Consider the following 25,113-nt stretch of genomic DNA (forward strand, 5'->3'; position numbering starts at 1 on the left):
CGTCCGAAGGAAGATCCTTAACTATTGAAAAGAAAAAAAAAGGAATCAAACAAGCAACTCCTAAATTCCTCGGAGCTGGAGGTCAAAAGCTTCTGGATCGTGTCCTTCCAGTGTCGGTTGCGTCAACATAAGGTACAATTAGTTTGGCGGCGGGTGCTTACCCTGAGCTACCCCGTAATCAATTAATCATTTGGAGCAATTGAAACCTTTCAGAATGTTTCATTCATCGTATTTTGGGAGATGATTTTTATGAAAGGTTTTTAAAGTGTCTTTGAAAGAAAGTATAAAAGGACGCAATTGTTCGTGTATCAAACGAGTTTCTTCAAAGATTTACCAGAATGAATTGAGGAACGCGACCTTTGGTTGGATCACGATCGCATTCGATCTTTGTAGGCAGAAGAGCAAAAACAAGTGAACGGATAGTTGGTTTGACCCCCACCAGTGTTAAAGAGCAAACGAGGCTAGAGAAAAATGGCTACACGAGTGTGAAGGAAAAAAAAGGCGAGAGAAACTTATGGAAACCTCAACACACGAAACGCACTGAAACAGAAAAACCGGCCTCATTTTCCACTCATTAATCACGGAACGCCAGTGCCTTTTAAAAACTGTATGTGTCCCGAAGCCGGCGTGTATGTGTGTGTGTTCGGATATTAGGGCCTTGAAGAGACCACCCCGAAAGAGTCGTCCTGCGGAAGGCGGTTTGAAGCTGAAGTCTCACGCGGTTGCTGCAAGTCTTTTCGCAAGGGAAAAAGATGGCCGGGACTTGTCGTTGTCGTTGTCGTCCGGCATTTCACAGCCGGGAAAAGGATACAGGGATGAGGCAAGAAGAGGAAGAGCAGGCAGGAGAGAGAGGAGAAGAAAAAGAAAGAGCAGGACGTGACACTCCATCGGTCGGCGCAACTTTGCGCCTTAAAATTAACAGTAAAACCTCGTGTTAAACACTGTTTTCGCCCTTTCGCCCTCCCTCCGCACCTTTCCCATCCCCTTACCGCGACCATCACAACCGCTCTAGGATGCTCCGGTTGGAATGTGCAGAATGTGTGTTCCCATGGTACGAAGCGCCCTGTAAGAGATACCTTTTTGCCTACCCCAACAACAACGACAACGACAACGCGAAACACGCCACAAGCGTGCACTTTATGGTGATGACGACGTGGTGCAGACGTGTTCCATTACACTGCACTTCCCCCCTGCATTCCCCCCTCCACGACAAGACACCAGCGAGTACCGCGAGACACGACAAGGGACATATTCGCGAGGAGCAAACATTTTTTCAAGTCGCCATTCGGGATCTTGGAGGTGGAGGTGGCTTACCAGGTCGTTATCGCTTCCTTTCTGGATTACGCACCCCCGCCGGAGGATGATGTGTGGGGCGACTCACTCTTCCGGAGCCTCCCAGACACACGGCTTCGTGCGCCTTTCCTTATATAACGCGTGGGCGCAGCTCGTGGTTGAGTGTTGGACACGTCTTGTGCGCAATTTTTAAACATGGTAGATCAATTGGGTGTTCAGCTGGAGACTCACTGGGTGGTGTAAGGATAGGACCTTCCAAACAGGGTGTCAGTTCAACGACAGCATGAATGAAAGCACATTCCACCAGATTGTCTCTCAATTTTGCAGGAAACAAGGACGAACCAATGCTTCCCATGCACAAAAGGAACGAGACCACTTGGACCTTTGTGGTCCTTTGTGGTTGTTCGTCGAGGGATGCAATTTTTGGCAGCAACAAAAATAGTCGTAACATTACAATAAGCTTTTCTCTCATAGAGCTATTGTCCACCCTGTTTCGACGAATTGACTCATCTACGAAGCTGCTCTCGGGAGGTTTTTTTTTGTGCAATGCGATCCTTCTCCTTCGGCTCGTAGCTTGAACATTTGCCAAAACCCATCAAACCGACCACTCGTCCGCCCGCCAGCCTGCCCTCCCGGGGTGTGCGTGTGTTTTGTTTGCGTTGTTTTGACCCAAAAACCACACGACCCCTACAACCAAAGAAAGAGCGAGAGAGGGAGAGGGAGAGGAGTCCGTATTGGACCCCGGGGGTCAAACCCGGATTGACCCGTCCGAGGCGGGCTGAGGGGGTGCAATTACGAGACGCCTTCGCGCCTTCGCTCGGAACAATACGGTGGTGACCCTGAGGGCGAACCTTCCCTTCGGTTGTAGATCTTCGATTCGGGGTGGTCTCTCGGTGTGTGTGTGTGCTGCAATGTACCAACGGGTGGGAACAATGAAAAAACGCACGAGAATTATTACGACCCCCATGGCAGCTCAAACATCTGCCGGGCGAGACTCGAAACTCCGACGGTGGATGAGTCACTCGTCACCTGAAATGAAAAGCACCCCTCTTAAACTTTGGGCCAATGATCGGACGGAGTGAGACGCGATTCCGTCACAAAAAATAATAAAAAAACAGCGCACGACATGCAGCTCACGTAGAGGGATAAACGAATAGTGCTACTAGTTCGACTTAATGGCCGCCGGATCCGTAGCCTAATGGGATGGCTATTAAGCGCCGCCGAATGGCAAATCACTTCCCTCGCCGGACAGCTCGTGTTTGTGTGTGAGGGTGAGAGATGGCCACAAAAAAAGGGGTGATATTTTTGACCGGCAAAAGTGTTTCCCGTTCCTCCGCGTGTTTTGCTTGTGAGCGTGACCTTACCCCTTGTCCTAAGGGGATGAAAGGGGGGGCTGGGGGCACGAAAAATGCACTGAATCATACGCTGATTGAACTACGGGCGCCCAAGACCTTTTGCACGAGCGGCCCGAGCGGGTTTGACAAATGACACACAGGTTGTGGAGACATCGCCCCTTCGCGCCCGGTCCGACTTCAACGCCCTTACGTCATCGGAAGGTCATCGGCGAAGGGGGTTTTCTTTGTCCACCGACCGACCGGCGGGCTCATGGAAAGGGCCATGAATCACGTCGGCGCGCCAGTTAAGTAAGTTTTCGGCCAGCGTCGAGTCGAGTAGTTTTCGAGTAATAAATGTGACTCGTAAACATCCTCCTCGGACGTACCACCACCCGTTGCACATCCGTTTCCTTGAAGCGGACGTAATTTATACGGTTGGAAACAAAACAAAAAAAAAATGGGAAAGGGAAACATATTCCATCTGTCAGGGGGGTTTGGAATCGCTTCTCAACGCTTCTGGGGGTTGGCTGCAAATGAAATGCAAAAGCTTCGCAATGACACCCTTTTCCAGCTCGCATGACGATTGTTTCCTCGGAAAACTTGAAATCAATCCAACATCACCAAAACTAATTTCTTCAGCAAAAGTCTGACCCTTCCCAGCTCTCTTAAACTCCGGCTTATGTAGTCCGATACTGTGGTCCGGATGAGGTGTTTGCGGTTTTTTTCCCTGGGGCAGAAATATCGCCAAAGGTTGGCAATTTGAGCACCTCGACATCGGCTCGACTTGCTGCATTGGTTTCACGCCTTTTACATTTTAATTTTAATTCGAACTCGTTAATTGATCGATTAAAGATCGAATTGCCGATTTGTGGCACGAGTTTCGGTTTGCGGTCGAGTAAGATGACTCGGTTCTGATGGAAAGGGTTTCACGTGAAGCGGTTGGTTTGGTTTGTTTTGGCACACTCCCCGTTCAAGTAATCAATCAATTATAGGTTTTTGTTTCAAAAAACCAGATACGTGCTGTTGACACGCAAGAAACTCGATCCGATTTGCGAAACTGAACTGAAATAATTTAAAAAGAGTGTTAAAAAGAAGGAAAACGGATCAAATGATTTATTTAAGAAAAAGTATCAAAAAGCTCGTTTCTTTTGGCCCCTAGTTTGTTCATCTTTATTTCTACGACGAACTGCTCGAAAAGGATGAAGCTCTACTCTACGGACCGCTTTGAGCTCGAACTCGAACGCATCGTTTGCATCGATGTAGTTTTTATCGCCTGCTCGTGCAAAATCTGACATAAATTATAAGCAACTTAATTTCCCACCCACGGCTCGATCGCTATAAATTTCAATTAATACATCATCCCCGGCCCCTGCTCCTCCTCCTCCTCCTTCCTAACGCCTCCACATCGAGCGACTGCATCCGGTGCAACGGAAGCTACGGAAGCCGTTTTTGGGCCAATTGAAGTATCACGCGCCTCCATTCCGGTAGCCCCATCTGACAGGATACCGAATCGGTGTTCAGCAGCAACAGCAGCAGCCTCCTTTTTACAAGCTCCCACTGGGACGGGACGGATTTTATTTATCTGCCCCGATGTTGAATCAATTATATCTGGGTAAAGGCTGGGCCCCGGGGAGGCTCATTTCGTTGCAAAAACGGTTGAGAACGGTGTTTGGAAATTTTTGTTAGCTGCATTCGGTTCGAATTAAAAATAAAGTTATGTGTATTTCCCAAGGTACACAAAGGGAACCAATATATTTCACAATCGGAAAGGAAGTCGTTTAAACAAATCCGGCTACCTAACGTCTTTGAAAACGGGTTCCTAAGACCTTTACACACACAAATGGAAGAGGTTCTTCACAGGGGACCGCAAAGAGTTACGCATTTAACTTCTTTTGGGTGAAGAATAACTTCCACCTAACGATGGTTGATTTGAAATTGTAAAACGAAACCCATTTGATGGCAGTTCCGCAATTAGTACCCAATTTACATCCAGTCTGAAGGCTTCCGAAGGGTCACTGCTTCTTCTCGCGTTGCCGCGCGGGTGTCAAACCAGTCCCCGTGTAGCCGTCGGGAGCCCCCGCAACTTGTCAAACCGAGTGGAGGGTTCACGCCCAATTAGGGAGGGGGTGTGCTCAGCCCCCGCACACACACACACACACGGCAATGTTTACGATCACTAATTTGCCCGAATGCGGGGTCGCCCTGTGCGTGGACACCGAACGCCACATCGCGTCATAAACGGCGCCAATATCGATTAAAAGTCGCCCGAGCCGCCGACGTTGGCCATTAGCTCGGCGCACACCGGGAGCATCACCCGGCAGCCGTGTCAACTTATGCTAATGGCGCACATCCGAGATCGATCCGGAGATCCGGGGGTGGGTTATTTCCCCCGCGATAAGACATCTCCGGCGGTCGTAAATCGGTGCGGTGGGTTTTAGAGGTGCTTGCTTCGGTGGTTAAAGTGGTCCACCGTACCGAACAACCTTCGTACGGGAGCCAGATAAGTCCGAAATGATCAACCAACCTCCGTTGGCTTCTGATGTATGTAGTCTCTTGAGAAGAAAAATGAAATCTGCGTCAATTTCAAACACACACACGCGCACAACACCTTCCTGACAGCCCGAAATGTTCAGCCATAAAAGCCAAGTGGTAGCCGGACAAAGTAGTCTGCGTTCGTCGTTCGCCGTTTTTCTCCGGTTCTCCCCGGCGGGCTGTAATTAAGGGTGTTTTATCGCGCCAGAAGTTACGCTTCCGCGAACGTTACTCACGGCCGTCTTCCCTCCGGTGGAGGTCATGCCGGTGGTTTGTTTTATATCACCTATTAATCGGGGGGTCCGCGACAGCCGAGCGGTAGCGCCGGTTAGAAAATCGGCCCATGAGCGCCGGGGCTCACCACCTCGACGGCGTGGGTTCGAATCCCAACCGAGACCGGACCCTCCCCTGTACGAGAGGACTGACTATCCACGTACAACAGGGAAACAAGTCTCGTAAGCCCTTAACGGGCAGGCATGACCAAGAGGTCGTTACGCCAAGAAGAAGAAGAAGAAGAAATCGGGCCACTACTAATGGCTTCGCCAGGTTGAAGCTGCAGGTAGCTAGAGGGGAGGTGTAAGGGTTCCTCTAGCTGTGATGCACTTTTCTGCACAGCCTTAAAATGGCCACCTGAAACATAACCGAATTCATCTTGGGGTTGATTCATGGCCTACTAGAGGCACAGTGGCAAAATCGGAGGGGATGTCTGGGCATCTACATTAGTCGCAGAGTTTTTGGTTCTATTAAATTAACATGATTTCTGGTTTATGAAGTTATAAATATTAAATTTTATTGTATATACTGTGATTCCTTTATGTAATCATGAAGTATTTAACTCTTTTTAGAATTACATAATAAACAGAAATACCTTTCGCTACAATTGAATCCGATAATACTGATATTTCCCTGACTATTTTAAAATCGCAAGTTCACGAAGGGAATTGCTCTTTTACCAGGTTTTTCTCTTAGCATTTCGTTTTTCAATGATATTGTCTTTCAAACGATGTCTTAAGCAAATATTTCGGAAAGGTCTCAAAAATACTATTTCTAAGTTGGTACTGCTTTTTAAGAATATGTTCGTGCATTAAAGTGACTAATACTCAGTATTTTTTCTTCATATTACATTTCTATGATACTAAAAGGAGATTTTGGAATTTCGTGTTATGAAACGTCAAACCAAATGACCAGTCCCCGAGCCACTGTACCCGGGGGGATACATGTCACGGTGGTGAAAGCGAACACACCGATCGCTTGGTGGGTCAATAAATTATGCCCGCGCACACTTAGTCATCGCCGCGATTGAGCTGTGTGAAGCGCCGGGAGTTTGTAAATCTTCCCTTTCAAAAGCAGATCGCTTTAACGATCATCCCCTCGAAAGCTCGCGTTCGGTCTGGGGGGGTTACGTGAGGGAACAACTAAAACGAAAAAAAATCCCAAACAGCTCACCAGCTCAACCGACCTAGCTGGCAGTTAAATGTATATTTCATCCGCGAGTTCCGCGTGTCCGCAGAGAGAGGTGGGCGATCGGTCGCAACCGCTTGTTGTCACGAACTATTCACACACTCACCTCCGAACGGATCGGGCGCAAGCGTCAGTCTGGGATTGCGGCTGCGAATATCGTATAAATTTATTAGGCGCGTTGTTTACCGGCCGCTTCGACGTGTCGCTGGTCGGCGGCTGGCGGCTGGCAAAGTGGGTGATTTTTGCCGCAATTTAGATAAACTGGCGTGACAATTCGTTGCCGACGGTACCCGATTGTTCTCCTTTTGTTGATAAATTATAATGAGCGTGTGTGCGTGTGTTTAATTTCATCGGGCAACGTTGGCTAACATCTACTTCTCTCCTATGCCCATTTTTAGCAGTAGCAGCCAGCAACGAGGTGTCGGTACATTACTCATCAAGCAGCCTGTGGTGGTGGTAGCTGTCGGACAACAATTGCCCGAGGAGTCCGAGTGCGACATCAAGGCCGGCACGTAGCGCGATACGGCAAGCCACTCCGCGCGTTCCAGAGTTCGCCGTCGCTTCCTTTCCCGAGGGACGCAGCGACATCGGAGACAGCGTGTCAGCAGAGTGCTTGGAAGCTGTGGTGGTAGCTCGGTAACGCGTCAGCCCTCGACACGGGACAGAGCACGGGAGCAGCACGGAAGACGGAGCACGGCGCCTCGGTGAGCAGCACCGATCCCCCCGCACACTCAATCACCCCCCAAACCCCGCAGCCACTCCCGCAGCAAAACACGGCACCATGTTCGCGGTAATGCGTATTGACAACGACGACCGTAGGGCCGACTTCCGTCGCAAGATGCGACCAAAGTGCGAATTCGTCTGCAAGTACTGCCAGCGGCGCTTCACCAAACCGTACAACCTGATGATCCACGAGCGCACGCACAAGAGCCCGGAGGTGACGTTTTCCTGCGAGGTCTGCGGCAAGTACTTCAAGCGGCAGGATAACCTACGCTCGCACAGGTAAGCCCCAACATCGTGAGGATTTCATTTTCTACCGGTGAGTCAACCGTGACTCCTCGGAGTGGGTCGGTGTTATTCTTGGAAATGAAGCGGATCATCGGATCAATGACTAACTTCTTCAAGATCAGATCCCTGATTCACAATAATATCTGAAGTTCGAGAGTTTAGGAATTCCAATCTCCCAATGCAGAAGCCTCTCGCGAAGAACTTGAACGATGACATGTGGTTCTATTTCCAGTAGTTACTGGAACTGTATCTTCGGATATATAGACTCAAAGTGTCGGCGTTGATCGAACCGTCATCATCAACCCAATTCTGATGAGTTCAAGTAGAACCTCGCCTATAGCAGGACCCTCTTCAGTTCTTATCGACTTCTCAAGCAATTCTCGGCCCTAAACTAATCGTTGTGTGCACTTCGATCGTTCGGGGTTTTTTCTTTGGTCCCCAGTGTGTAAACAACACAGCTCAAAGACTGCACGCGACTAGCGAGGGTCCGCATTCTTCCTTCAAGAAAGTGGTCTCAATATCGCCCGATTCCACGTACCCGCGCGTCAGTTTGTTTATGCGTTTGGCATTTTGGGTGTTTTGTTTGTTTTCCCTCCTCTCTCCCCCACTCTTCGGCTTGGATTTTTCCACTTTTCCCAGTCCCGTCTTTTCTTTTCTCTCCAAAGGCCCGGTGCGGTGCAGCGTAGGGCTTGTTTGTGCCCGGTCAATATTGACGTTGTTGTACGGATTATTTGGAAAATATACACATCCTCTCGGTGTATCGCCGTCTTCGCCGCGAGGAGTCACTCGATCCCGGTGTATCTTTGTCGATCTGTCGACGTGCCGCTGCATGAATGGGAAAGATACACGCCGATACTTATCACTCGGCGGCGGTGATCCGGGCAACCTTTTGCGCAGCAAACAAACAAAACCAATGGAAATCGGGGCCCGTTGCGGTGCCGCTGATTGGTTGGGAAATTGCACCCAGAATTGCAGAAACCACCAACCGTCGGCCCGATTCGTTATCAGTCGGTATGGGTTTTATTTTGTTTGGTCCATTGCATTGTGGGGCCCTTTTTTTTCCTTTCGCATTCCCAAGCTCTTCCGGTGACGGCAGACCGCGGGACTTTGACAGATCGCACGAAGCGGTAAACATCAAAGCCCGAGCCCGAGACTAGAAACCGCAAAATCCCCCAACCCGAAACGTTATCTTACAAGTGTCGCACCGAGAGTGGTGTGTGGTGGTGTGAAACGAGCCGACCCCGGCCGGGCCAGCGTTATCAGCGGCCCAGACTTTATGACCTTATACACATCATTACCTCGCCCTGGGCACTTGTCGGTGAGCGTTTGTTTGAGGTTAATATTTGAACATCGCGACGGAGCCCTCGCTGGAGGAAGACCTTTGACGCTTTTGACACCTCTTTCGGACCCGATTGCGATTGAACGGCCTGCAATTAGTTTGCTCTGGCGAACGGTTGACGAGCTGTGATGAGTGTGAAAAACAAATCATCCTACAGCTGGATGCATCACCGCCGAACCTCCGTCGGTCGTTCTTCGTTTGGCGTTTGTCCCGTTGTCGTCGGGTCAACGGGTTCATTCATTTAATATTCATTCATTAAGCCTAGCTGGTCGCAGCTGGTGACGGCTATGAAGTTCGCGCGGATCGAGTGACGATCTTTGACGACTGTTGTCGTAGCCTAGTCTTAAGGGATGACTACCAGCAAACAGCGTTTGACTCGAAATAGAGTAATAAAACGCACCGTTGATAAGTTACGACCGAGCGGATCGGGTGTCACAGGTATTAGCTGTTAGTTTGTTTTGTTTTTCGTCTTTTTTCCCCTCCTCTTGTCTCGTTGTTTCGTCTATTCCGGACGCGATTAACATACGACAATTTCATTCTTCTCGAACCTTGGGCTCGCTGGTCCCAAAAGGTTTATGATTGTGCGCTTGTTTTATTTCTCGCTCTCGTCTCTCGGTCTATTGCCTCAGAAGAATCGTTTTATCGGAAACTGGTTGTGTTTCCAAACTGCGAACCGATGTCACAATACAGTCATCCGCTTCTTGGTTCTAGGTTACTTGGATGGGTTGTCTGCAAAGTGATCTTTTGTTTTCTCCTCTCTTATTTGTCGAGCGAAATAGCATTTCCCACAATCTTTGCGCGCCTTAGTCTTAACAGGGAAATGGTTGGGCGCGTGTGCGGGAAAATGGCTCGAGTTGGCCCTCGAAGCAACGAAAATGGATCTTTTCTCACGCTTCTTGATCGCGCCCGATTGTCGACACTCGATCTACCGCGCTGTGCCGGCGGTCCACTCTGCTGTTCGCCTTTTTTTTACCCTCGGGGTTGTTTCTTCCTAGTCGTGTTTGAATCACCCTATCGCTGTCGGTAACTTGATCGCTCGTTGGTCACTAGAGATAAAATAATTGGTGTGATGGGTATGCTGTTATTCTGGTGTTTGGATTAGGAGACGATTTTGAGGCGTTATATTTCGCTCCTTTGACGATGCTTGTGAAGCTTTTCCATTCCATTTTTTCATCATCTGCAGAATTTGAGAGAATTATTTTCTTATTTTGAGTTAATTTCTTAATTTTTACATTATTTTTCCTCTTTTTTCTTTCTATCCCACAGATGCAGTCAATGTATTTGGCGGTAAGCACACCTTTGACACAAACCCAACTTTCTCGATACACACTCATTTACTTGCAAAAAAAAACAACAAAACACATACTTATACACGAACACACCTTAAAACTCGAGTAAGGAAAACCCAACCACCAACCAATCAACCAACATAAACAACTTCTAAAAACAATACTTGGGTGATGGAGAATAGAACAGAAACAAACAACAACTATATAAATTAAAACAAAAAAAAAACAACAACAACAAATACACCGTCGTGATAGATAGACCGTCGGGCGCTTAGAGTATAGCTTCACACAAACTCCAGAGCAAACAACCAAACTGAACTACTTGCACTAGTGAAAAGTAACGAGATGTGAGCCAAGCCCGACCCCGCCGCGTCGGGAAAACCCCCGTTGGTCGGTGTGTGTGTGTGTGTGTGCACCGCGGAGAAGACGGTAGTGAAATCAGTGCACCGAATCATCCTTCCGGTTCTGGAACTGTCTGTGGTCAATGCGCGAAGAAAGAGTGGCTCACCGAATCTCCAAGCTAAATCGAACCAATTCAGCGGTCTATGGAAACTCCATGCTTCTTCTTTTCTTTTTCGTCGTTACTTGTGTAATTGTGTGTGCGTGTTCCCGGCCTTTCGTATTTTCCGTTGTTGCCGTGCGACGAGTTTTCTCTTCTGACGTGCGCCACTCAAGTCCCGGGTAAAACTTCTGGCTCAGGGAACCGTTTAGGCCAATGTTGTAGAAACCTCGCCATAGAACAACCGAAACAAGTGGCATCGAGCAAGGAATACAAAACAATTCTTTCTAAACCAGCGTAAGAACCGAAACCGAAACCACGTGTGACGAATGCTCGAGCGCGAAGTTAAAAACATTTGTAACGAAAGGAAAGAGTGGCAGGATGAGGTAAAGAAAGAGAAATCAAGATCACTTTACGTAAGCATAACTGTTCTGCGATAATTGTCTGTTTATGTTCAAGCGATAATCACCTTCCACTTCATCCCCTTCCCCCGCACCTTGTCTCAAGATGTTCGATTGCGTTTGCTTTCATTGTAACGTCCATGTTTTGATGATTTCTCTACCGCGTTATATACGGCAGGAAAAGAGTTGAGCTCCACAGTTAGCTACTTTTATTTTATTCTTTTTCTATCCTGTCTGTTTTATTTTTCGTTCTTGTTAAAGCTTGTTCCTTATCCTTGTGGCACTGTGATTTTCTTTTTACTCGCTAAAAAAATTCCTACCCATTCTTGGGGTTTTGTTTTCTTCGATTTGTGTTGCATCCTTGACCGAAAGTGCGCTACGTAGAGGATACTTTTCATTTATCAACTCGAACCGCTACATATCATATACCGATGCAAGAGTGTTTCGCAGCAAAACAAAGAACCAACCAACCAACCTACCAACCAACCAACCAACCAACCATACACCAACAGGAATTGTAAAAAAGCACGACGAAAGATCTGTTTCGGCCACACGGACGACCGACGCGCACACCACACACACGAACACACAATGAGTTGTATTGACTTTGTAGAAAAGTTTCCAAATTGCAACGATTTCGGCAAATAATGTTAAAATTTTACACTGGTTTCGGCAAAAAAAAACGGGAACTAACATTTTCAACACCAAACCCCAAAATGGAAGGCGAACGCAATGAGCGACCCCAGGCTCCAGGGACGCTGGGTTTTCGATACGTTTCGGTCTCAAAATTGTTTCTACTATTAGTTTTCTAAGATTTATGTTTGTGATATAGTTTGGTATAATCGGCGTATTTGGAAACGTGTTCCCTGGCGCTGGGCGGTACGCGATGAAAGGTGGCTCTGTGTTGAAAGAAGCCAAACCCAAGGGTAGAGGTGTTGAAAATGTTACGTTTTACCACCAAAACTAACTCCGGCAAAATTTAACCTGTACGAAAAACTAACGATCATCAAAATTTCGAACACATCCTACACACCGAGACACATACACACATTCACCGAACGCAAAATTTGCAGATGAACATTGAACACTGGTATTTTCCTGTAGTTTCCACGGAAACCATTCTAACCCCCGGAATCGAATAGTTTCTTCTTACATGTCCATCCTTCTCCTTCTGCACACAATGGCTGCTTGCACTGGTAGTTTATTCGCTTTGAATAGAACTAGCGTGTTACATTACCTGTTTCTTCGTTACGTTTCTTTACTATTTGATCAAAATTAGTCATAGTTGGTCTAATACAACCCCTTTGCTGCATAATTTTCCCAGCACTTTAGTACACGTCCCCATGGTTGCACTTTAATGATTTCGTATGTTTTCTTCGGTACCAGACGAAAATAAAAAAAACAAAAACCAACAACCCACAATAGAAAAAAAGAAAAGCAAATCACCATTACCCGTTTCGTATTTTTCTCTCTTTTTCTCTTTTTTTCCCCCCATATTTCACGAACAGATCAATCCATATGGATCGAACAATGAACGGTAACAACAATCGAGCATACTGATCTAGTTTCGGCGGATTGCTTTTGCTTGTTTTACTCTTATCATTAAAGTTACATTATGATTTCGCCCATTATGATTTCAAGCGCTACGTTTAATATTATATTATTATCCTATCATAACTATTATTATTATTACGCGTATCAATATCAAATCGCTGAGGAGTGGGCTTCACCCCAGACCGCGACCCGCTCGGTCGTTTTGCGTGCGTCTTAAAGATTGCTCCGATACCACTCGGCCGGAGGGTTTCGTAGGGAGGCACCGGCTCGAGAAGCAAACCCGATGCGCTCCGAAGCACGGTTCAGCGCACGGAGAAGAATAAGTTATTGTCGCGGGAATGGCGGCGGTTTTGGGAGTGAGCACTAAATGCATCGAATACAGTTTATGTATAAAACATTCTGTTTAAATAAGATTCTGCTCTTGAGACAACTTGGAAACGCGACCCGACGCGCGAGCAGCGGCGAGGAAAACCATCTTTGTCTTGCCAGAAGCTGATAGGAAAAAAGAGAGAGGGAAAAACAAACACGCAAAGTGCCTCAGTTCTCAGCGTCGAGTGTCGTTTCCATCTGTAAATAGCTTACGCAACGCGACAAAATCATTACGACCGAAGGAGGTGAACGAAATCGAATATAAAGATAAACAATATGTGCGGACGGCAGAGTTTGAACGAACGTTGGCTCTGCCATGGCAGGCGGAGCGAGAGAAATTCATGCAAGTGAAAACGATAATCAAAACAAAAATATTTTAAGTACTATTTTATGTGTCAAGAGCATTTCCTTTTTTTTATATTCAGCTATTTAAGATTTACGACTAATTTATGTTTGGGTACAGAGTGGAGAAGTAACGAACGGCTGCGTGCGTAAAGGAATGATTTAAAAAAGAATAAAAGCAATCAAATCGATATAAAAATTAAACTGCTAACAAAAACATTGCTTCTATAATCGCGTTAAAAAAAAACAAAACAGAGGAGCAACAAACAAGCAGATCATTTTCTCTAAAGAAACAATATCCCAGTTTTGGACGGTAGAAAAGTAAGCGATAGAAGGGAAGAACTAACACGAGAAACGAGAGACGACACGTGGAAGACATTGGCACAGAAAGATGAAGTGTGCTTTGCTTGAACAATGCCATGATAAAATGCTTTCAATCAAAAAATATATATGTGTAATTCTGTTGCTATTCGAAACATTTTGTATCAGTTTATTTCCAACGTTGGAATTCCACAACGTGGGTTCTCTTGCCTTATTAGAAAATCGTTCTATTGAAGATGTTTACGCCAGCTGCTCGAGGGAAAAAGACAACAAACACTTTTTACATCTTAAATCGATCTGCTCTTTGGCAGGCATCGAAACAAGTGGTCATGTTTGACCGGAGTTGAGATGGATAATAAAATTTGCATTACAATAAAATGCGACATTAGCATACCGTTAGCAAGAAGAAAAGAACTTGTCATCGGCTTATTAATTTTTAACGTCTTGCGTACGGTGTTTTTTCTTTCGATTCTATGGGTCAGACCCACAACCCAAGTGTGTTGAAACGGCCGAATGGATGCCGATGGATATGATGATGATGATGATGATGATGATGGTGGTGGTGGCAAAACGTACAGAATTATGGAGGGATTATATCTAACCATCGGGCATAAATCTTTCTTCGTTTTTCTTGGGCTTGTCAAATTGATTCTCAACACGTCGCTAATCCCATTGTAAATGAGCCATTATGGGGACGTAGGATGGCATGATCATGCCTCACAATTCTATTTGAAGGATGATGTATTGTGTGAATGCTTCACCACCTTCGAAATATTTTCTTTTACATGTTTCCTTTACTTTTTACTCAACACACATGGATGTGTGGGCTTCAGTTCAGTACGAGTTCGCCAGGCCAATGCCAACGGAAGATCGATTTCCATCCATTTATCCAACACATTCCACTATTTTACTACGTTAAGCTGCGCATAGAATAGATTCTAGTCTGCTGTAATTATATTAGTGACACAGCCAGCCACGTGCAGGAGCAAGATAATTATTCTGGAAAACGGTGAAAAGCGAATCACAAAGCAGATGTGCGAACAGAAAGTCAACTGTTTCCGACGATACTAATGCCATTGCTGGAGAAGTAAGTGAGTTTAGAGATACAGCAACTTAAATCATCAGTCAATACCACAAGCAGCAGAAGCAGCAGCAATAAAGTCCTTTCTGTTTCAGGTGCTTTTTTTAAGACCCGAAATGAAATGGAAGCACCGTAGACGGATTTGTCGACGTATCGAAACATATGCGAAATTTAAAAGCTTCAAATCTCGTCTTATAAGCGGATACGTGTTTTACAAACCTATTTTGTTTTATTTTTAATCACCGTCTTCTAACGTTTTTTTTAAATTTCATTTGATTTCAACAAAGGTAAAAGGCAAAGCAATACAATTTAAAAACAAAATTAGACAAACAAGCACACAAGCCAATGTGAACAGCGAAACAAAGTGAAGAAAAACCAATCACCAGTGGAAGAGAAACGAAGCAGAAAAGAAGCGAAAGAGTAAACGAATATATTTTTCTAGCAAAGCACCTACAGTTTCTACAATTTATTGTCAAAAACATAAAGTAAACGAAGGCAATGCCTTAAATATTAAAAAGAACTCTAAAACGTGTACGGGTTTCAATAATTGAACAAAAGTGATGACATAACGTGAAAGAACAAGTCGAACAAGTTGAGGTAAGTTTGTCGGATGGAAAACAAATGTATCTTATGCTGGAAAAGTAAATCGCAAGAGTAGATTATTGGACATATTTATGAATGAAGCTCATTTCAATGCAGCTCATTGATTAATGTTTTTCATCTGGGAGAGAATTCTTGACTGGAGAGTTTTAGAACATGGCAAAGCAAGTTAAAAACCGGTAAAAACCTCTTTCCTTCACACTCGACCTTCGTGGGGGGATAAAAGAAACGTGCTCAAATAATGAGAAGCATCTGAAACAAACTCCAAATGTGGGGGAGACCTACCGAGACCGCAACCAAACCGAGAAACCAGGCGAAAGAAATACCATTCAACCAAAACGCAGCGTTGCGGGAAAAAAAAAATATCTGCACCAAACGCTGAAAAGCAATTTACAAACGAAAATCGCGTCCCAGCGGGAGCCTTTTTGCACGGCCCTCAATAATCATAACATAAATATATTTTCGTTTATGAGCAGCGTGGCACCGCCGCGTTATCACGCGGTCCACCCCCGTCCCGATGGCCGACTCCGGCTCCGGCGAAATCACATCCGATGGCCACCGCTGGGTTTGTTGACCGTTGGTCGCGCTCGATCGCGCGGCAGGAAGCGGCAGCGACGGCTCTCGGGTCACTTTAAATTAGATTCCATCGGAACCATATTTCATACACGCTGGCAGCCCGTCCGTAACGGACAGCTTCCTTCCAGCTTTCGGCTGACCGGCGAACCGGATGCCGAGAGCGCGCGGAACGCTTTCGATGAATGAATTGGACCACGAAACGGCACATTTGGTCGGAATGTTGCGGCGAATTCTAGGAAAATGTACTACGACGGGTTCGAAATCGAGGAGTCGAGGAGTTGAATGAGGTTCTGTGGCTTTTATGAATGAATCGAATGAAGTTTAATCGGGCAAAGGTTTTGCAACAGTGAAGAAGTTTTGCCATTGATACGAAATGATTTTGTTTTGGGAAATAAAGATATTTTCTGTTCTAAACGCATATAAAAAGGCTATTTCATGCTACAAGAAATAAACATCATACAGTAATCAAACGGTTTTGTGCAATTCTATACCCGACCGTGTCCAATTTTTCACCATATGAACCAACGAACAACAACGGGTGCAATAAAGTGATCGTTCTTGTGGAAAAAGGATGTCCCAAAATCAACTGAAACTCCTGCTTGGAAAAGGAAGAATTTCGAAAGATCCCGTCGTAAATCTCAACAAACTGATTGACTGCTGAGCGCAGCGTAACGTCTTGGTTCTCTCGGGCGTTTGTTTGCCATCGAATATGTAAAGACAAAAGATCGACCAGTTTTATTGACCGCAACGAATGCGTTTCAAGCGACGAAAAAGTTTTATGAAAAGGGCTTACTTTCCACAGCGGTTTCCAGCCGGGAGTGTGACCCCGTGGTGTGGGTGCTTTTCGTTCCTTTATCATCTCCCGAGAGCTGGCTACCGAAACAGCGCCCTTGCGCGAGCGAACGTTTTGCGTCCGGCCCAAAATGACGGGATGCAGTTTCGGGTGTGTTGTTTGCGAAAAATCAATGTTTGACTTGCGTGAATTTATGACTCCGGCATTTGTTTCCCGTCGTCGTTGTCGTCCCGCTGGGTTTGTTTTGGGACCGGGTGGATTGGTGATTTGATACGCGCATACACGTTTTGATGGGTCGAGTCAACACCGACATCAACCGAGCCGTCGTCGACGAGCGTTTCTCGTTACGCTGCTACGATTCGGACGCTTATCGGCAAGCAGTTGTCTTTGACGATACAGGGAGCATGGTGGATTAGTTTTCAAACGAAAGCACCCGAAAGATTCCCGCCATGCGCCATGGACAGCGCGTGTAATCTTTTGGAGGGTTTTTTGTTTGTGATTTGTGCTTTTGTCGGCTTAGGGAACCACAGGTTGATGGGCAGGAGAATGAAGCAATTGTCAATGATTTATTACCACGTATCAAATGAACGTCTTATTTTCCGACCGTGAGGTGGATGGTGTTGTTATACTTGTCACATTCAAACGCCTTAGTGGAAGTTGATGTCTTACACGATTTATGGAGAGTATCAGATAAAAGAAAAAGTAGTGTAGGTGAAAGATTACAAATTATTAAGGATGTATTTGAATAAAATAAAATTTTGATTGGAAAATAATTTTGAATTTAGAAAAAGATTACAGACTGACGATTATCTGCCAGTGGTTTCCTCGTTATTTTTTCAAGGTTTATGACTAATTTGAAAATTACGCGAAAAATATAATGTATTATAGCTAATTTATGAAGTAATCGATTTCAATCTCATTTTTTAAGCCCCTATGCTTTCCAGTTTTTTGATCAGTTAGTTTTTAACAACTTTAAATTCTCGACACGTCGTAATACAAAAAAGGAAAGTAATGCTATCGACTTACGTGATATTTGGTTTTTAAAACAAATTTGTTTGACAGTTGATAGTTTAGCAGTTGATTTCATATTTTAAGCAATTTGTGGTTTATGCGCTGCGATCAATCGGTTTAATAAAATTGCAATGAATGCTTTTTTCAGCGAAAACTTGCAGCTAAACCTCTTTGATGAATTTCGAAGAAAATTTTCACTTTTGGAAACTATGAATTTAATGAAAATAACATGGTTTTGAGCTCCTTGATTCGATGAGGTATTTTACAAAGAATGTAAACAGTAGGTTTATAATTTGAAAAAATGCCTTTGATGGATTTGGTTATCGTTTTTTTTGTTTCATAAAGAGCTGTGAATTTTTGGATTTAAGGATTTACCGTGTCCGGTTTCTAAGTTTGACAACAATTTTAGTTTCCATTTCTAATACATTGACTATTTTTGGAACTTTTAATAATTAAGACAACTAGAAGATTAAGGATGTTTATACATGAGAAACACGATCGATAAAACTGTTTTGCAATAGATAACTTTAACTTTTCATCGAAATGTTGTCGTTCAATGGATTTTAATGAGAAAAATAAAGGTGAAATATGATCAACACTTGTGTAACTCGGGGGAGAAATACAAATAGCGCTGGGGGTGAACCTCGCATTTTAACTCACCCGTATGGCTTTCCGTCACTACATGATGCGATCGCGAGCGATCGGTGAAATCCTCCCGCCGGCGATCATTGCCAGCTCATCGTTCAGGAATTTTGCTGACCAATCGAGCCGGAGCGTTTGGTCGTGCCACCGGGGCTGGATGCTGGATGGAAAGGAGAAAGGAGATATCCCACGGCCGCATGATTCCATAAGCGCATAAACGAGCGCTGTATCGATCAAGTGCCCGGGCCGCATTTTGGACGGAATCGATCGATCCGATCCGATGCGATGCGATTGATCCGCCGAATTGTGGTGTTTTCGAGAGCGTTGCGGCGGGCTTAGGTTTAGGGGCACCGGGCAAGCTGTCAGCTGTCGGCAACGATCCGTGAAATCTTCTTTCGGACCGGCCTCCCTGTTGTTGTTGTTGTTGTTCGGGTGGTCAAGTACAACACCGGGCGGTGCACATTTGTGGCCGGCTCGCGGGGCTCGGGCGTATCGCTTTCAGGCCGATACAAAGTGGAAGTGTGATAAAATAACACAATCCACCGGCCAGGGATAACAAACCACTCGACGCACTTGGACGCACTCGACGCAGCGTGCCTTTCGACGACGGTGTTAATAATAATACCGCCTTCCCCGCTCCGAGTCCTAAATGGCCACCAAGCGACTGGAATGGGAAAGGAAGGGGAGTGCTGGGTGGTGGATGGTGATACGCGTAACCGATATCCCTGTCCGGGCAGACCGTGCCACACAGCTCGATCAAACGTTCCACCGTCCGTTCCCACCTTCCGATGCGAGGGTTCGTCTCTCATCTGCCCGTTGAGATCTTTCGTGTCTGATATCGTCACTCACTCGCGCCGCCGCCCGGTCGAAAGGGGCAATGTGTTAATATTTCTATTATTAAAAATGACACACGATGACCAATCGGGTGATCAAACGGTCGGACGGCGAGAAGTCCTCCGCCGGCGGCGGCATGCGCACGTCATTGTTTGGCGTTGACGTGGTTTGTAGCGCTTGCGCTTGTTTGTGGTCGGTTGCCGGGTGTCGGTGATCGATCGATCGATCGGTTTCGTCGGCGTTCGAACGCGTTTCCAGCCGCGGCTTTGGTGTTTCGAGATCCGATCGAGTTGCCTACAATGTCCGGTGAAGAAGTCCCTCCTCCCTCGGGCAGCACTCTCCGCTTTTTTTTCTTTTATTGGTTCAAAAGCGTGGACAAGCGCGTTTTCTCACGCGTCCTTCATCGGCGCTGAAGGGCTTTTGGGTGAAGTTTTCACCCCGTCCCGCTTTTTTTTCGTCTGTGGGAAACCACCATCGTTAGAAGCGGCTCTGTAAGTTGCCACCTGAAAGCTGAATCTTCGGCCTCGTGGTGAGCTGACTAATCGTGGTGTGCTCTTTTAAGGCTTTTGAGTCAGCTCCAAGCAAGAAACCCTCCCGGAACACCGGCGCGATCGTTATCTGCAAAATGGCTCTCGTCGCAATCGTAACCATATCTCACGAGGCGCTCGGAAAGGAGCATCAACGGTTTTCTTCTGGTATTACTCACCCAAGTGTCCGCAATTTCGCCGCTCCCGTTCACCTCGCCAGTGTCACCCCGTCAGCCCAGCGGAGTGCTCGCTACTGCGATTGGTGTTAAAAAATTAGTTAAAAATTTGCTACCATCAGAGCGCGCTCCTCCCGGACCCGTTTCGGACAAGAAGCCCCGAGATCACCCGTTAAGATTGGCGGTGATTAATAATTTCGTTGATTTCATTTCGCAGATAGCGACGGGAGGACTCGCCCCGGTCCTCGGGCCTAATGATCGGCTGGACAAATTCGCCGAAGGTACGAGGACCTGGTTTTAGCGTGGCGCGTCTCCTGGCATTAAGATGAAGCTGTTTCACGTTCGGGGCTCAGGGTGAGTAAGTGGAAGTGGACGGTATCTGTACGAGCTGGGACGGTAGCTTGCTGATACCGATCAAATCGACCTGGTTGGCATATAAATATTCCTGAGGATGCAATGATGGTGATACTTGCCAGAGCAATTTGACCGTTGGCAACTGTTTTATCTTAAATGTTTAGAGTAACGTTTAACTTCGGAACGTAGCAATTTTAGCTGGTTTTACTTAATATTTTCTATTTTTTTTTATATATATTTGGACGGCCAAGCCGTATTGTACTTGTTGTACCGAAAATATAACATTTTTCATAACCTAATGCATGAATATTTTCTATTTATTCTTCCTTAAAAATTAAAATTTGTGTTTGTTACATTCGTGATGATTATTTCAAATAAAAATATAGATCATTTACTAGGTTCAATAGATATATGGAAAACTAGTAATAATGTTTTTATTTTAGATTTGCACCTATTTTTCAGTTTATTTAAGGAATGTTCTAGTGTTGTGCCTTATGAATAATTTGGCGAGATTAATTCATATGAAAAAGGGGTCCCTCTACTCATTTTTCACTTTCATCATACACTTTTCATCAGCTTTGGGATTCATGAATCGCTAAAACGCAAAGAATCATTCAGATTCATAAATCTGAATCAGAATTACACAACTCTTAAAACATTAATCATCCACACTAACTGCATCCACGTAATAAACAATAAACCAAACGGCCGCTACTTTCTCATCATGATAATGCAAGAAGAAGCTTCCAAGGGCATCCCATCCCAAAACTCCACCAAATCAAGCACCCAAACGAGATCATCTAGATGAGAAACCATCGCGCAGCTTCCGCCAGCCGAACACGCGGTTGATCCAATTCTCAGCCCTCGAGGCACCGTTCTCGGGACGGATTTAGCTTCTGTCGGATGTTTGGCGTCCCCATCCATCCAACTCAAAATTGAACAAGCTCCCGGCCATGGCGTCGGGCTTTGGCGTTTCGCGCCAGGGTCGTTCAGATGTAGATTAACTGGGGGCCGAAAACGCCGGCGCTTCGGAAGATCCTTTCCCGCCGTCCATCGGCCGCCAGATCGGACGCCCGAGATCAACGATCCCGCAGATGATTATCCAGTTTTATTTTTAACCGAGCTCTCGCGCTGCCACCGGCGTTGGGATTGGGATGAGGCTTTTGTTTTTTGGCTGTTTTGGGGGGGTGGAAAGGAGGGCGAGATTCATTCCGATTCATCTTCCGCCCCCGGGAAGACACCGCAGCTACTGCAGGAACCGCACACTCGCACGGAGGGGACAGAAAGACGGAAAACCGCCGTGGGGCCGTGTAATGACGCGGGAAATTAATTACCAGTAGCTCCGGATCGGAGGCATGGCCGAGTGAGCTCCCGGGCAGCCTTTTGCCAGGTGAGAAGTAAATTGAAAATGATGCAGTGAAACACAAGCGAACCGCGCTTTCTGGATCTTATTATAAATTAATCCATTTAATTAGCCGCCGACTTTGGTACGAAGCCGCTACTTACTTTGTTGCAGTTTCGGGCGGGCAACTTCCTCCGTTTGCGGGCGGGACTTGTTTTCCGGATGGGAAGCCGCTTCGGAAGCCGGCACTCGATCGCGGCAATGATTGAAGCCGGTTCGGGCAGCAAATAAGTAAGAGATTCCATTATGACGATGCACCGGAAATAAGCAACGTGGTCAGCCTTAAGATTGTTGAGGGGAGACTGAAGATGAGTTTGTTTTTCTCGATTGCAATTGGGTCTTCTAATAACATTGTTTGTGATTTTAATAGAACATTCCATGAGTTAATAAAATTCTACAAGGTTGCTAATGACTTGATTGGGGTTTTATTCAAATATCTTAAAAGTCAAACACAAGAAAAGAATTGTAAAATCAGCAGCGTGCAGTGCCGCAATCCCGACCGGAAATTCGATGCGTAACCACTTCTGAATCATTACCGACGAGCGTGAGTTAATCAGGAAGCGGGTCAAATTTCTCGAAATTCCCTCTCTCTGCCGCACAATATGGCGCACGGTCCATAAACAAACGTCCGAAAACCCACGGACCGCGGGACCAAAGGCGCGTCCCCGATGGGTTTTCGAAATCGCCACCAACGGCAGCAAGCTACCACCCGGATCGGATCGGAACCGGCAATACCGGAGTGTCCAATTAACTTCTAAAAGCTTACATAATTCCGGACCGGGCGTCGGTGGCCGGCTGACGGCTGGCGCGGAGTGTCTCGTAGCTTTGAAATCTCGGAAAATTATTATTATCTACGTCTTCATTTGACGGTTCCATTTTTTTTGTGTTCGTTTTTGCTTCATGTTCTTAAACGGGTTTCTTCCAAACGCGCGGGAGGTACGCACTCTGGCGTTCCGTTTCCGGAGTGTCCCGGGCTGGGTGAGGGTGGGAAACGCCACCCAGCGCTCGGACCGAGACCCGAGCAAACCAACCCCGAACCGTCCTGCCGGGGCAAAATGGGCACCAACAATGTCCGCTGGGGGAACGGTTTCTGTATCAAATTTCAAGTACGGTACCAATTTTAATATTTTATAATCCCCGAAACATATAATTTTTGACATTTTAATAATATATCTCCCTCCAGGCTCGGTCACATTCGGTCGCCGCCATATGCCGGTGGGTTTGGGTTTTTTTTTTGGTTTTTGTTGGGACCTCCGAGCGACATTAGAGCGTGCCCGGAATCGAATCCGAATCGACCCCAGCCGGCAGCCATCGGTATCGGTTACCGAAAACGGGAGGGGGTGCCCGGGAATTGCCGGAGACATAAATTTCGCACCCGTTCGCGTTGGGAGGAAACCTGAAGCTTCCGGATGGGTGTCCCGGGTGATCGACGCAGGGTGGCAGATGCTCCGGACGGCTCCGAATGGCTCCGAATCACCCAAGACGCAATCTGGCCGACGGTTCCAATTTCGAGGGGGAAACAAAGAAACTTAAATACCTCCGACATAAAGAATCTACGACTGACGGGTCGCATCTGTTTTGTACGAATTTCTATTCGCATAATATAGCTACTACTTTGATTAATTCATTCTGTTACTCGATGGAGTCATATTCGGAGCAGAAGTCAGAGTAAAACATGTCGAATGTCTGAATGTATTTTTTGTGGTCTTGTTGTTGTCTATTGCTTTGTTAGTTTTCGTTAAACGTTTTGTTTGGTTGATTTCAATTAAAAGACTGTTCACTTCGTTGATCATTTGTTTAATGCAGATATGTGAGTTTTAGTCTCACCTTTAAAGATTTATGATATAGTTTATTTTATATTTTAAGGATATGTGGTATATCCGGTTTATTCTACGTATACTAACGTGTGTCGCATTTGAGAGACATCTAATCATAATATGTGTATATGTTGTAATCAAGTATCATGTCTATTATATTATTTATTAAATTTTAAACATACTCAAATGAACTTTTTTTTTAATACTATTTGAAGTAGATTATTGTACATCGTTTTCACCTTAGTTTTCACTTTGTATATGGATTTGAGATACATATTATTTTTAGATAATTCTTCTGAGATATGTGATTAGTTTAGTTTATTACACTTAAAAATTTCCCTTTTTGCTTTATTTGCCTGAAACTTTTTGTTTTCATTTTTTTTTTCAGTTTTTAATTATGGTAATGGTTGGCTTTTGGTTTCTGTTATGGAGACTTTTCATGCGCATGTTTGTTATTTTAATCTTTTCTCATTTCACTTCATTTCTCTTCATTTTATTGTTTTCAATTTAGTTTCTGCATCTTATTCAAGACAAATACTTTTTTCTGTTTGTATATTGGTTTTTACTCCTCTCAATTCCCTTTTCTTAACCTTTAAAAACCTATCGTAACACTTATTAATCCTCCTTCACTTTCGTTTGCCTTCTACTCATTGTTTTAAGTGTTGTTTCAAATTTTTATTTGAGGTAAACCGAATTTGCTTGACCTGAGGTTTTTTTGTTAACGTTTGATTGTTGTGGAAAAAATCCAATCAAAGTATTATGAGCCATCACTGTGGCACAAAATGAAGAACCAAGCAGACGGAGAACAAAACCCCGGTCGCCCATCAACTATCGGACAGAATGTCCTTCCCGCACGCCGGCCCGTTTGGTGGCTCAAAATGTGTCCATAAATATCAAATCATTATCATCCACCGGTGAGCGGTTCGTCCGCGGGTGTCGTGCAGACTGCACTCTCAGCCGGCCGTGGGTGATTTGGACGCAAAACAAAAACGTCCATCGGAATCGGGGAGGGAAACAAAACCCCATCCGAAGCTGGCGAAGAAGCTCCCGAAGATGGCTGAATGCAGCTCGCATTCGGTAATCTAATATTTATAGATCCAATTATGCCCGCTCGGGGTGCCCCGGGTCGTTTGGCCGATTGTTCTGCGCGGGGGTGGCTCGTAGTGCGCCCCCGTGCATCCGAAGGCTGGCCCGCAACCCCCCGCCGGTGGCACCCCCGTGGCGCTCTGCTTGGCGGCGTTGTCCAGCAGCGATTTGTAATTGTCACTTGGACGTGGACGAGCTGCGCGTCCTGAGGCGACTCGGAATGGCCGCGTCCTACTCGAGCGCAACTGTCTATCGCCCACCGAAAACCGGGTGCCGGTCGGTTGGCTAGGAAAATGGCTTCCACGGTTGGCTTTCGGGAAGCCAGTTAGCCTAAAGGCTCCCCTGCTCCGCCTCCACTCCCGGGGTGGAGACCACGGAAGAGCGCTTTTTCGGTAGAGTAGCAAATGATAATTTATACTTCTGATTCATTCCCGCTAATTGTGGAGCCATCCTCGGGGCGATTAATATCGAT

The 25,113-nt window shown here is 45.8% G+C and overlaps 1 protein-coding gene across 1 annotated transcript; it reads left to right on the forward strand.

Annotated features, from left to right (window-relative positions):
- Positions 1 to 7,401: 7,401 nt before the first annotated feature.
- Positions 7,402 to 10,258, forward strand: LOC131281803 (protein drumstick). Its single transcript, XM_058311156.1, has 2 exons — positions 7,402 to 7,622; positions 10,234 to 10,258. Exons 1-2 carry the CDS (start codon positions 7,402 to 7,404, stop codon positions 10,256 to 10,258), a joined length of 246 nt encoding a protein of 81 aa, XP_058167139.1.
- The last annotated feature ends 14,855 nt before the right edge of the window (positions 10,259 to 25,113 follow it).

Source organism: Anopheles ziemanni, chromosome 2, assembly GCF_943734765.1.
Source record: "Anopheles ziemanni chromosome 2, idAnoZiCoDA_A2_x.2, whole genome shotgun sequence".
Classification (NCBI taxonomy): domain Eukaryota; kingdom Metazoa; phylum Arthropoda; class Insecta; order Diptera; family Culicidae; genus Anopheles; species Anopheles ziemanni.